The following is a 12708-nucleotide window of genomic DNA, read 5'->3' on the forward strand; positions in this document are numbered from 1 at the left end:
ATGTCCCTCAAATTTGTTTTTGACCTTTGCCACCGTGACCTATTCCCCCAACAGAGAGAATTACAGCACTAATATTTTTAACAAAAGAATTACATAGATAGGTAAAAAATAGAATAGCTTTCACTAGCATGGGTTTTATATTGGCCTGAAAACTAGCAAAGACAGTAAATGTTGCATTATTGCTGCCATGTTTATGTATCCTTAACTATTCCCTCACCAGAGTGAATTACATCACGAATGTTTGTTCCCCTGGAATCTGTAATAAAACTGAATTCATGTCTTTCATTAAAATTCCTAAAGGTTTGTGTAGTTTTGGACTTCACTGGTTACTGCGTTTCCTGGAATCTTGCTCTCTTGCCAATATCGATTGGGTCACAATCACTGTAGCTATCGCCCCTTGGTTATTATCACCGAATTTTTGTCGCTGGAGTGATTCACATCCAAAATTTTGGTTCCCCAGGTGACTCTAAATTAAAATAGTTTATCTAACCACTGGAAAGATTGAGTGAAAATAGTTTGTTTTTTACCTCAACTTTTTCTCACTCGGAAATACAAGGGTGATAAGACTTGATTTTCAAGGACGATTGGATGACTTCATTTGTTTCGAGTTCGCTGTATTTTGGTGAATCTAGAACATGATCTGTTCCAATAAAAGATTTTGATATGCCAATCAAATAATTTTAACAGTTCCTTACTGGAACATCTCCTTTATAAATAATCTTTCACTCTCCAAAATTTGACAATGGCAGTAGCCAAAAATGGACTTCCTGTTCAGCACGTCTTTGATTGTATCAATAAAGTTCATGTTGATGTATGTAAAAACACACTCAAACTTGACAATATTCACTCTCAGACCACTAAGCAAATAGATGGAAATACCAGTTACATCACTCATGAAGATTGATGACTCTAATTCCGGCCAGGATAGCTGTATTTAGTGTTCAGTTCTATGCAATTGTCATTCTCAATTTCTATGTGTAAAATCTTATCGATTGGTTTGGTTCTGTGGCTCTCTAACATTTTCTTGGTCGCATTTTGTATATACCAGTCAGACACTTATAAGTAAGTAAATGGTATGGGGCATAGTGAACATGGGAATAACAGGTAGAACCTGAAGATGGTGTCATCATACAGCATTAGAATCATTATGTTTCTGAATAATCAGCTATTTATGCTGGAGAACACAGTATACAAGGACTGGAAACTGTTAAGTACACAGTGTAGTCAAATCAGTAAGCAAAAGATACCATGGTACATGTATACATGAAAATGTAAAAACTAAAAAAAAAAAAACTCTAGCCCCCTATAGTCAAGTTGACAATACCTATATTGCTAAACCGTCAGTTTTAAATTTCATTTATTAGGATTTCTGCATGAAGTTACATGTAATCAATGTAATGAGAAAAAATAATGATTTCTTTTGTCCAAGTTATATAATAAATTCTTTAATTAATATTTCATGAGTACTTTTGTTAATGACATAAAACTCTCAATTCTCAACTCTGATGAAAGTACCAGCAATTGCGACAAAATCCTACTCACTGCGAAAGCTAATCACTACATGTATGTAAGACACTCACAGCGAAAGCCACTTATCGCAAAGCTACTAGTCTAACTGAAAAAAATGTCTGTTGCCAGTCTGTTCTTATAGTGCTTCGAGTACACAGCTGCTAATTAAAAACGTAATTATAGCGTTATCAAATGAAACGTTGTTATGATATAATTAATTACGTAATTATACTGTTATTTTTTGTTATAGTGAAAATACGTATTTTGAAAATGTCATTATGATGTTTACAACTATAATTATGCAACGTATTTTTGAGACGTCATAAAAACGATCTAAACAAGCAGCCTCTCGGCTGAGATAGCTCCGCTGTTAGCAATGCACATTACAATTAAGGAACAGAAGATATCATTAGAAAATGAACAATATGTACAGTATCAAAGCAATCAGGTTTGCGGTTTTCAACAATACTGGAAAATATCACTTTTTACCAAAAATGACAAAAATATTCACCAAAATTAGAGAATTTAAGATATCATTACAAAATGAAGAAATCTGAGAGGGATCCACATGTAGTACCTACATGTATATATGTACTATCAAAGCAATTGGAGCTGCGGTTTTCAACAAGAAGTCGTAAATATAACTTTTTACGAAAAATTACAAAAATATTCACCAAAATTAGAGAATTAAAGATATCATTACAAAATGAACAAATCTGAGAGAAGTCCACATGTAGTACCTATATATGTGATATTAAAGCAATCAGACTTGCGGTTTTTAACGAGAAGTCGAAAATATCGCTTTTTACCAAAAATTACAAAAATATTCACCAAAATTAGATAATTGAAGATATCATCATGAAATGAACAAATCTGAGAGAGGTCCACATGTAGTACCTATATATGTAATATCAAAGTAATCAGACTTGAGGTTATTTACAAGAAGTCGAAAATATCACATTTTATCAAAAATGACAAATATTCACCAAAAATAGAGAATCTGAGATTTTGACATGAAATGAACAAATCTGAGAATGAACCATCCAAGGTACTTGCATATCAAATTTGAAATATTCTGACTTGCGGTTTCGAAGAAGAAGTTGAAATTGAAAAGTTGACGTAGACGACGCCGATGCCGACAAATTATGCCGCCGCCGGACAATCAGTAATGTGACAGCGGAGCTAAAAAACATGATGACATCGAAACATTTTATAATTACGTCATTATAACGTAATTTTCTTCAATGTATTTATTATGTTATTAAATGTCAGTATTGGACTACCATTAACAAATTTCCCATCAATGTTTTTATATAACGTATTTATATTGTTTTTATTTCAAACGTTATGATAACGCAATAAAATGATATTTCATATGAACTATTTTAAAACATTGATAATGCAATTTTATATACTGCTATTATAATGGTCTCAAACAGAAACATTATTATTATCATAATTTTATTATGCTCAAATCATAATTTTCACAAAACTGTTATATTAGTGTTTTGTAACGACTAGCCATTTTCAAAATTAAAGTATATATAAATCATATTTTATTTCATAGTTATAAAATTAGGTGAGGGTTCTCCAAACCCGCCGATTCACATAGTTCATACCCACCATACGGTCAGTCAAAATGACTATTTTCACTTTTTACCAAAAATGACAAAAATATTCACCAAAATTAGAGAATTTAAGATATCATTACAAAATGAAGAAATCTGAGAGAGGTCCACATGTAGTACCTATATATGTAATATCAAAGCAATTGGACTTGAGGTTTTTAACAAGAAGTCGAAAATATCACTTTTTACCAAAAATTACAAAATATTCACCAAAATTAGAAAATTGAAGATATCATTACAAAATGAACAAATCTAAGAGAGGTCCACATGTAGTATCTATATATGTAATATCAAAGCAATTGGACTTGCGGTTTTTAACAAGAAGTTGAAAATATCACTTTTTACCAAAAATGAAAAAAATATTCACCAAAATTAGAGAATTAAAGATATCATTACAAAATCAACAAATCTGAGAGGGATCCACATGTAGTACCTACATGTATATATGTACTATCAAAGCAATTGGAGCTGCGGTTTTCAACAAGAAGTCGTAAATATAACTTTTTACGAAAAATTACAAAAATATTCACCAAAATTAGAGAATTAAAGATATCATTACAAAATGAACAAATCTGAGAGAGGTCCACATGTAGTACCTATATATGTGATATTAAAGCAATCAGACTTGTGGTTTTTAACGAGAAGTCGAAAATATCGCTTTTTACCAAAAATTACAAAAATATTCACCAAAATTAGATAATTGAAGATATCATCATGAAATGAACAAATCTGAGAGAGGTCCACATGTAGTACCTATATATGTAATATCAAAGTAATCGGACTTGAGGTTATTTACAAGAAGTCGAAAATATCACATTTTATCAAAAATGACAAATATTCACCAAAAATAGAGAATCTGAGATTTTGACATAAAATGAACAAATCTGAGAAAGAACCATCCAAGGTACTTGCATATCAAATTTGAAACATTCTGACTTGCGGTTTCGAAGAAGAAGTTGAAATTGAAAAGTTGACGTAGACGACGCCGATGCCGACAATGCCGCCGCCGGACAATCAGTAATATGACAGCGGAGCTAAAAAACATGATGACGTCGAAACATTTTATAATTACGTCATTATAACGTAATTTTCTTCAATGTATTTATTATGTTATTAAATGTCAGTATTGGACTACCATTAACAAATTTCCCATCAATGTTTTTATATAACGTATTTATATTGTTTTTATTTCAAACGTTATGATAACGCAATAAAATGATATTTCATATGAACTATTTTAAAACATTGATAATGCAATTTTATATACTGCTATTATAATGGTCTCAAACAGAAACGTTATTATATCATAATTTTATTATGCTCAAATCATAATTTTCACAAAACTGTTATATTAGTGTTTTGTAACGACTAGCCATTTTCAAAATTAAAGTATATATAAATCATATTTTATTTCATAGTTATAAAATTAGGCGAGGGTTCTCCAAACCCGCCGATTCACATAGTTCATACCCACCATACGGTCAGTCAAAATGACTATTTTGAACTGTAGGCATTAATCAGCGATTCTGCTAGTGACGGAGAGATAGAATCTAGGTCAGGGTAAGCCCCATGACCCCAAGATTCTTTTACCCCTTACGTTACGAACCCACGTTACCGAGGCCACATGGCAGCGCCATAGGCGGCCGTACAATCACTCAGGTTCCTTTCTCTCTGTCTCGAGGACTTAGACCAACGCTACGGAAAGAGTGGGGTGGTTGGGGGGACCAAGAGTCTATGGTGGGTATGAGCTATGTGAATAGTCAGGTTCGGAGAACCCTCGCCTAAATTCATTACGTTCAATTACCCACCATAGACTCCGGTCAGTCAAAATTACTATTTTTAACTGTAGCCAGAGTCAGACGCAGATAATGATGAAAGTCTTTTCCCAGTACGGGATGAAAACAAACTCAATACCTTAGTTGAGACCCAAGAAGGGTGGTGTTGTACCTTGCCTGTGCTGTCCCCGAAGCAAGAAACCAATGTTGCTGTGGTGACAGGGTTCGGTGTGCCCGAGAAAGCAAGACCCAAGTCGAATTTGGGGGTGATAAGCTTGAAGTAGGACCGAAACAGTTTGCATGAGGGCGTAGGTCGAAAAAAGCAGCGAAACCTGTGAGCTTCCAGGATGTGCTAGTGGTACAAACAATCTGCCCGCAAGAATGCAGAGACTGACTTATCGCCTATGCGAGAGGCCCCTGCGGTCATTCGGGCTGAGTCAGTAATCAAAGCCTGACCCGCTGCGACAGGGCCTAACCTGAAGAGACCCTGCTCAATAGATTGGGTGTCTCTTAGGTAGTAGTTGATGAAGACGTTCTGCGTTTTCCCGAAGCCTGCCCTCAGAATGTGTTTGTGGGGGGCGCCTGACGCTCGCGCTAGTGAGTTACATGTAGCAATCGCACGGACCTCATGTACTCGTACTTGGTGTCTCTGCAAGGTCTGTGTTGAGGAGGATAGTGTATTATAGACCTCCAGGACAGTCGCAGTAATCCATCTGAAGATGGAAGTCGGGGAAGCCAGCTTATCCTGTTTGCCAGGGCCGTAACACAAAAACATGTGTTTGGTTCCCCATCTGGAAAACCTGGTACGGTTCTCGTAGCAACTCAGCGCTCGGACCGGGCAGAGAAGTAATTCCTCCTGATCCTCCGGACCGACAATATTTGACAGCCGGGGGAAGACGATCGGTTGAGGATCGTGTCCTGGGAATTGGTTCTTGGTGAGAAACCCGATTCGTATCTTTAGTACAACTTGATCATCCATAAAGGCGACACAACCGTCCGCGAAGGACTAGCCTAGCTTTGACCGGTGCCTATCTGAGGCAAGGGCCAGTAGGAAGACTGTTTTCCACGTCAAAAACTTGAGTGGTGCTGAAACGAGAGGCTCAAATGGAGGTCTGCTTAGGGCTGATAAAACAACCAACAGGTCCCAATTGGGTGGTTCCCTTGAACAGGCCCTTGGCCTCTGATTAAGGAAAGCAGTAAACAGTCTCCTAATAATGGGACAATCAGCTAGACTTGACCCCAAAGTGTTTTCTATGGTGGGGGACAAGGCTGATGTGTAGCCAACGATCACTGCGTAGGACAGACCCACTTCATCAAACAAGTGGACAAAGAAGTCTGCTACCTGGCCGATAGAGGGATGGCATGGATCAATCTCGCTTCCACTACACCAACTGGTGTATGCTCGCCATTTTGAGTCATAGACAGCGTTGGTGGAATCCCTGTTCACCCTGGCCAGGATGTTGGCAGCCCGCTTAGATAGACCTTTCGCCTGAGCAAGTCTACTGAGAGCCTCCACGCGTGTAAGTGGTACACTGCTGGGCTTGTTAGTAGTGTGCCGTCTGCTTGGGACAGCAAGTCCGGAATGTCCGGCAGCACTACCGGTGTTTCGACTATATTTTCCAGCAGGAGCAGAAACCAGGCCTTGCTCGGCCAATTGGGCCCCACCAGAGTGAATATGTAGGTGGGCTCTTGTCGAAGTTTCTCCAGTACCCGGTGAATTAGCGGGAAGGGAGGAAAGGCGTACGCATTCATGTAGGACCAGGGGATCAATAAGGCATCCACAGCCCAGGCTCCTGGTGTCGGCAGCAGTGTTATGTACGTCGGGAGCTTTGCGTTCCAGGGTGCGGCAAACAGGTCTATCTTTGGACCGTCCCACAGCCCAAACAGCCTGGAGGCTACCCACTGGGGGATCTGCCACTCCATGTTCTGGAGACAGAGGCACCTCGAAAGGGCATCTGCCAGACCGTTTCTCACCCCTGGAAGGTGGTGTGCGGTTAGCTCCACATTCCAGGCACCAAAGGAGAATTTGCTCTGCTAGGAATGACAACGATGAGGAACGTGTCCCCTCTCCTTGTTGATGTCGGAGACCACCGCTGTGCTGTCTGTGCGGAGCAGGACTCTGTGGTCTTGAACTTCGGGTCGAAAGCGTGAAAGTGCTAGGTGCACTGCTTTCAGCTCGAGCCAGTTGATATGGTGGTCCCAAACCCACTGCAGGGGCCATATTCCTTGGACTTGTTTGTCCAATAGATGCGCTCCCCACCCTTGGAGGGAGGCGTCTGTTACCAGAGTCATAGCTGTGACGAGTGGGTCCAAGGGGACCCCTTGTCTGAGGTTGGTCAGTGACGACCACCAGGACAGGGTTTCCTTTACTTTGTCCGGGATCAATACTCGCCTGTTTAGTTCCCATAGGTGAGCTCGGTGTTCCAATAACAAGCCTTGGACCGGGCGGCTGCGTAGTGTGGCCTGGGGAACTACCCTTATAACAGAGGTCATCATTCCGATGAGCCGCATTAGTTCTTGGAGGGACACTGAAGGAACGCTGACTAGGCGTTCTGCTAGATTGCTTAGCGCTAGGCAACGCCCTTGAGATGGGCGAACCAGGCCTACTTCGGTGTCGAACTCCATGCCCAGAAACACCAACTGTTGAGTCAGGTCAGGATGGGACTTTTTGTGATTTACTAGAAAACCCAACTAGTGAAGTAAATCATGTGTAAGCCTTACATGTCTGCCTAATAACCCCTTGTCTGGGTTGTGTAGCAACCAGTCGTCTAGGTACGGATTGATGTGTACCGACATTTGGTGGAGCAGCAGTACTACATGTTTCATCACTCTGGTGAACACGTAAGGCGCTGTGGATAACCCAAAGGGGAGCACCCAAAATTTGAATACTTGGCCCATGTGGGCGAATCGAAGGAGAGGACAACTCGCTGGGTGCATCGGTATGTGCAGGTAAGCGTCACATAACTCTAAAGAGGCTAGCCAGTCGAGCCGGTGGATGGAGAGTAGAACACTAGATGGTGTCTCCATGCGGAACTGATCGAGAAGCACATACTGATTTAGTCTGCTTAGGTCCAGAACCGGACGTCAGCCGCCTGTAGATTTTGGTACTACGAATACATTAGAGTAGAAGCCTACTATTCTGTGTATGGCGCCCTTTCTTAGCAAACTGTCTACTTCCTGTCTGATTGCTTCCGCCTTGCTGGGATCCCCTGGAGTGATACTGACAGGGGCGGTGGAGATGTCAGTGGTATTCTGTAACCAAGTGTGACCACCTGGAGCATCCAGGGATCGGTTACCCGCTGTCTCCAAGCCTGAACGGAGATCACTGGGGTTACTAAGCTGTAGCCTGATCTCATGCCAAACGCAAGCCCACCCCCCACCCCCCATCACAGAGGTAAGCGTCAGACATGCTTCCCTTGCTGCCGGGATTGACGACCACTCGAGGAGGAGGAGCCACCACCTGGTCCTCTCTTTCCCGGGGGCGCGTCGCTACTCTTCCCTCCTGCATAAGAGTATGAGCGCTTGCCTGCTGGCTGACTCTGGTTAGCAGAGCTAGTCCTAGGGCGTTGTGCTTTCTGTGCTTGGGGCACCCTCCGTTTACCCTTGGCAGCGGCCAACTGGCTAACAGATTCGACTTGGACCATTTGGTTTGTTATACCCTGAAGCTCTGCAACTGCACCCGCTATCTCCCCATCAAAGAGGATGGGCGATGTCCAGTCTGCGTAACTGAGGCGGTGGCATACCCCTTGACCCAGTTCGCAGGCGAAAACACACGCATCTAAAACCGCGAGAGCCATATGACACTGGAGGATATCGCACATAGCCGTGCGATGGCCTACCATTAACTGTGTCGCCTGGTCTAAGAGGCGACTGCGTTCTGAGTCTCAGGTCTCAGAGTCCTGGGCACACACAAGTATGCGCTCCAGTGTGGCGCCCACAAATTCTAGGAAATTGATGGGTCGCGACTCTGCCCTCAGGGCATGTTGGATAATCTCAGAATGGGTCGATGAGAACGCGGCCATCCCCCTTCACCCGGTTAGCAAAACAGTAGTTTCTAGTACCGGGGTCTGGGGAAGGAGCCTTGGGGTCCGGTCGGGGTCTTCTGGTTTCGTCCCACGAATTAGGGTTGGAATCCGAGATTGCCCTGATGGGGTAGCGTTTGGTCCAGCGAAATGGGTTATGCAAAAGATTACCCCAACCTGGGGCTTTTGGCGTTACCTCCTCCATGGCTGACCAACGACCGCCCCTCAACACCGTCTGCGCGCCGTCTGCCACGCTCAGCACTCAGCTGGACCAGGGGAGACGTGCGGATAGGGTCGATCTGGATCCCGGTGCCTGCGATCCCATCAGCGTAGAAGCGACCGTAAGTGGCTGCTTTAGGATCGAGGGTTCCCCCATATACATAGTGTCACCTGGACTGATAATATTCCGCATCACCCCAATGGCGTGGCTCACCGAGTCATTACATAATGTGGACTCTGATGGACCGCCCGAGGTACCCACTGTATCCGACGCGAATGAACTGCCACCTCTCAGCATAAATATGTGAGCGAGAGCATGTTCAAGAGTGCGTCTCATAACAGGGTCGGTTCCTGGGAACGCCTGTGGATCGGCGAGAAGGGAGTTGAAACCCACAGCGGAGCTCGGACTTGAAGGTAAATTAATCAGTCCGGTACCGAGGGGTGAACCCTGGCTGGTTGAAGGGAGGGTTGTTGTTGTTGTTACAATGTATGTCCTGACCCTGCTTTCTGTGTTTCTTCCTACTTGCCGGCTGAGAGGCCGCATTGGAGACAGCTCGCTCCGCCTACAGGTGGTCTACTCTGCCTGCCAGGGATGCAATTTGCCCCGACAGTCCTTCGACCAATGCCCTCATTTCAGTGGCAAAACCGGTGCCGTGCGAGGATGGATCCACAACGGGACCCAGCGCGGGCCCCATAGTTGTTGCCGGTAAAGTTGGGTAACCCACTGCCTGAAAAAAACAGACTGTGCAGATGCCCTCCGATCAGCGGGGGGAGACCAAAATCCATCGGCACCCCCACTATCGGGCCCTTTGCTTGGTATCCCGGTATGAGAACCGGTAGCCGAGCACGAGGACTTATCACTCATGCCAACGCACAACTCACTCATACCCATGCCGGTAGCACTTGTCGTGCGACCTTTTCGCAAGCGAGCGACGTGGTCAGTCTTGGCTATTTTTACATACTGCTGGAAAGAATCCCAGGCTTCAGAACCCCAGTGATTGCAAATATTCTCTGGGCAGACACCCGAACCCCGAACGCACGTGTGGGCAGACACCCGAACCCTGAACGCACATGATACAACGGTAGCATTTAGCATGCGGGTTCCATTCCTGCAAGTTCTGTGTACACTGATTGCAGATTCGCCTCAAAAACTGAGGAAATAATACCGGCGGCGAGCCTCTGGCGTTGCCAGTGCATCTATCCATTTCTAAATACATTATAAATAAAAGACAACATGCATGAGGGAAACGAATTACAGTTGTAAAAAGTGCCGCCATGAAACCAACATGTGGTTACGTAGTGGCGCCCGGTTTTAATTTCTTTGTTGTGGAAAAGCATAACACACAAAGGTTAAAATGACACGAGGGTAAAAAGACAAGAATAAGTTATCCTAATAACTTAGCCAGGCAGAGCCGCTCAGAATCATTCCCGACGAAGAGGAGATGAAAGAAAGAGTGATTGTATGGCCGCCTATGGTGCTGCCATGTGGTCTCGGTCACGTGGGTTCGTGACGTAAGGGGTAAAAGAATCTTGGGGTCATGGGGCTTCCCCTGACCTAGATTCCATCTCTCCGTCACCGGCAGAATCGCTGATTAATGCCTACAGTTCAAAATAGTCATTTTGACTGACCGGAGTCTATGGTGGGTAATTGAACGTAGTGAATTTCTAAAACATTATTATAACGTCATTTATTAGCTGCTATTCACTGTTTACTTAGTTGTGTAGACACATAATTTTTAAGAACACTGAGTTAAGTTAATCATACATACATGTAATATTTTAAAGATGTAATTGTGAAATAATATTATTATTTTTCCCTGCTGATCTGCACTGGCTCGGAAGATGAATTCTGATTGGCTAAAAAAACAAAAAACTTGTGGCGTTGAATGCACGTTCATTCTCAGTAATGTTATGCAAATTAGAAATTCAAACTAGCTAATCATTTACAACCTTCCGAGCCAGTGCAGATTAGCCCATTTTTCTAATGAAAACATTATTATGGCGTAATTTAATTGCGGATCAATACTGTTTTTATCATTGCACCTCTATCCAAAAAATGGTATGGTCCATAAGCTCAGTACTGAGTATTGTTAAATAAAGTATGTATATTACTATATCAGTTTTTAATAACTTTTAATAACATGTTTTATGCATCACTGAAACACGCAATTATGGCATTATGACAGTTTACGTAAATAAATCACATGAAAAGAACTGTATTTTTGTGTTATAAAATGCCATTATGATAATGTTTTTTCTTTAAAATAGTACTAAAGTTATGACATTTAAAACTGCAATTCAAGCGTTTTTTGGCAAGCGTCACTATGACGTACCCAGGGAAGATACATATGTGACATTTAAAAATAACAGTATTATAACGTTATAAAATTACGATATAATAACGTTTATAAGAAAACGTTATTAGTATGATACTGCAAAACATGCTGTTTTTTTGCAAACGTCATTATAACATAATTATTTACATTGTAAATGCGTCATTTAGTAATATTATAAAGTTGGACTAATTTTTTTGGTTATTATAACGTTTTTTAAAAAGGTAATTTTCATCCATCTTATAACGCTATAATTACGTTTTCAATCAGCAACTGTGTAGTATAACTGTAGTCATAACAACCAAAACATGGTTCTTCGCAACATAGAGGTAAAAGACATGATCGCAGATTGTAACTAACGATCATGGCCAATAACAGTGCTGAACTGACTCTTACCTGGCCCGCTATATGACTTCCATAAATAGCTTGTTCAAGTATAGCAGTCTTTCCAACAGATGGACTACCACACACCACCACTTTGGATATCTTACCCATTGTTATTCCCCGAAACTTGTGAAGTGTCAATAGGAACGTTATTCATAAATTTAAGTAGATATTTAGAGCGTTGGAGCTCGGATTAAAATTTGTGATTCATACAAACACAAATAGTTAGATATTATCCGCATAAATTAACACTCGTCTGTGAAAGTGTTCGTACTCATCTTCACATCACACATCCTTTTAACAGATCCGCCATTTTATATTGACCTTTGACCTACGTGTTGTTGACCTTTACTGACCTTTACGTTCCCATGTTTACATACATAAAAATGGCGGATGATCCGGGACATTCTCGAACTGGGAGGTAAGTTTTTAATTGAATAATTTATTATTTTCATTAAAAATAGTTAGAGGATCATGTCATATTTCTATAGGAAAGTTATTATGGCGTGGAATTAAAGTGGTAAAAACGTCGTACTCTTAGAGAGCCTCAGCATTACGAAAAAATGGTCAAAAACACACGAATTAACAAGAAGGTCGCCCCCAATTCTTGCATTGGTAACCAACTTTATAAACGTTTTTAGATATGTAATATCACTATTTGAACCAAAGGAACGCAAAGAGCTTGCCTCTTAGACACAGTTATCAGTGTTATCCTTCAAATCACTAGTAAGTTTGTGACCAAGATATGTAAATTGGTCAACAAATTCCATTGGCTGTCCCGACAAATATACATGTGGTATTTGGAAAACACTGTGTCTACTATAAAAACACATACATT

At 41.6% G+C, this 12708-nt stretch overlaps 1 protein-coding gene across 1 annotated transcript in view; it reads right to left on the reverse strand.

Moving 5' to 3' along the window:
• Positions 1-12214, reverse strand: part of LOC102800724 (NF-kappa-B inhibitor-interacting Ras-like protein 2) — a 51024-nt gene extending 38810 nt beyond the window's left edge. The window contains exon 1 of the mRNA XM_085508168.1: positions 11883-12214. Within this exon, the coding sequence (XP_085364294.1) occupies positions 11883-11981 (99 nt within the window). The 5' untranslated portion in view covers positions 11982-12214. The remainder of the gene's footprint in view (positions 1-11882) is intronic.
• Positions 12215-12708: the final 494 nt, after the last annotated feature.

Source organism: Saccoglossus kowalevskii, chromosome 14, assembly GCF_978046115.1.
Source record: "Saccoglossus kowalevskii chromosome 14, keSacKowa6.1, whole genome shotgun sequence".
NCBI classification, from domain to species: Eukaryota; Metazoa; Hemichordata; class Enteropneusta; family Harrimaniidae; genus Saccoglossus; species Saccoglossus kowalevskii.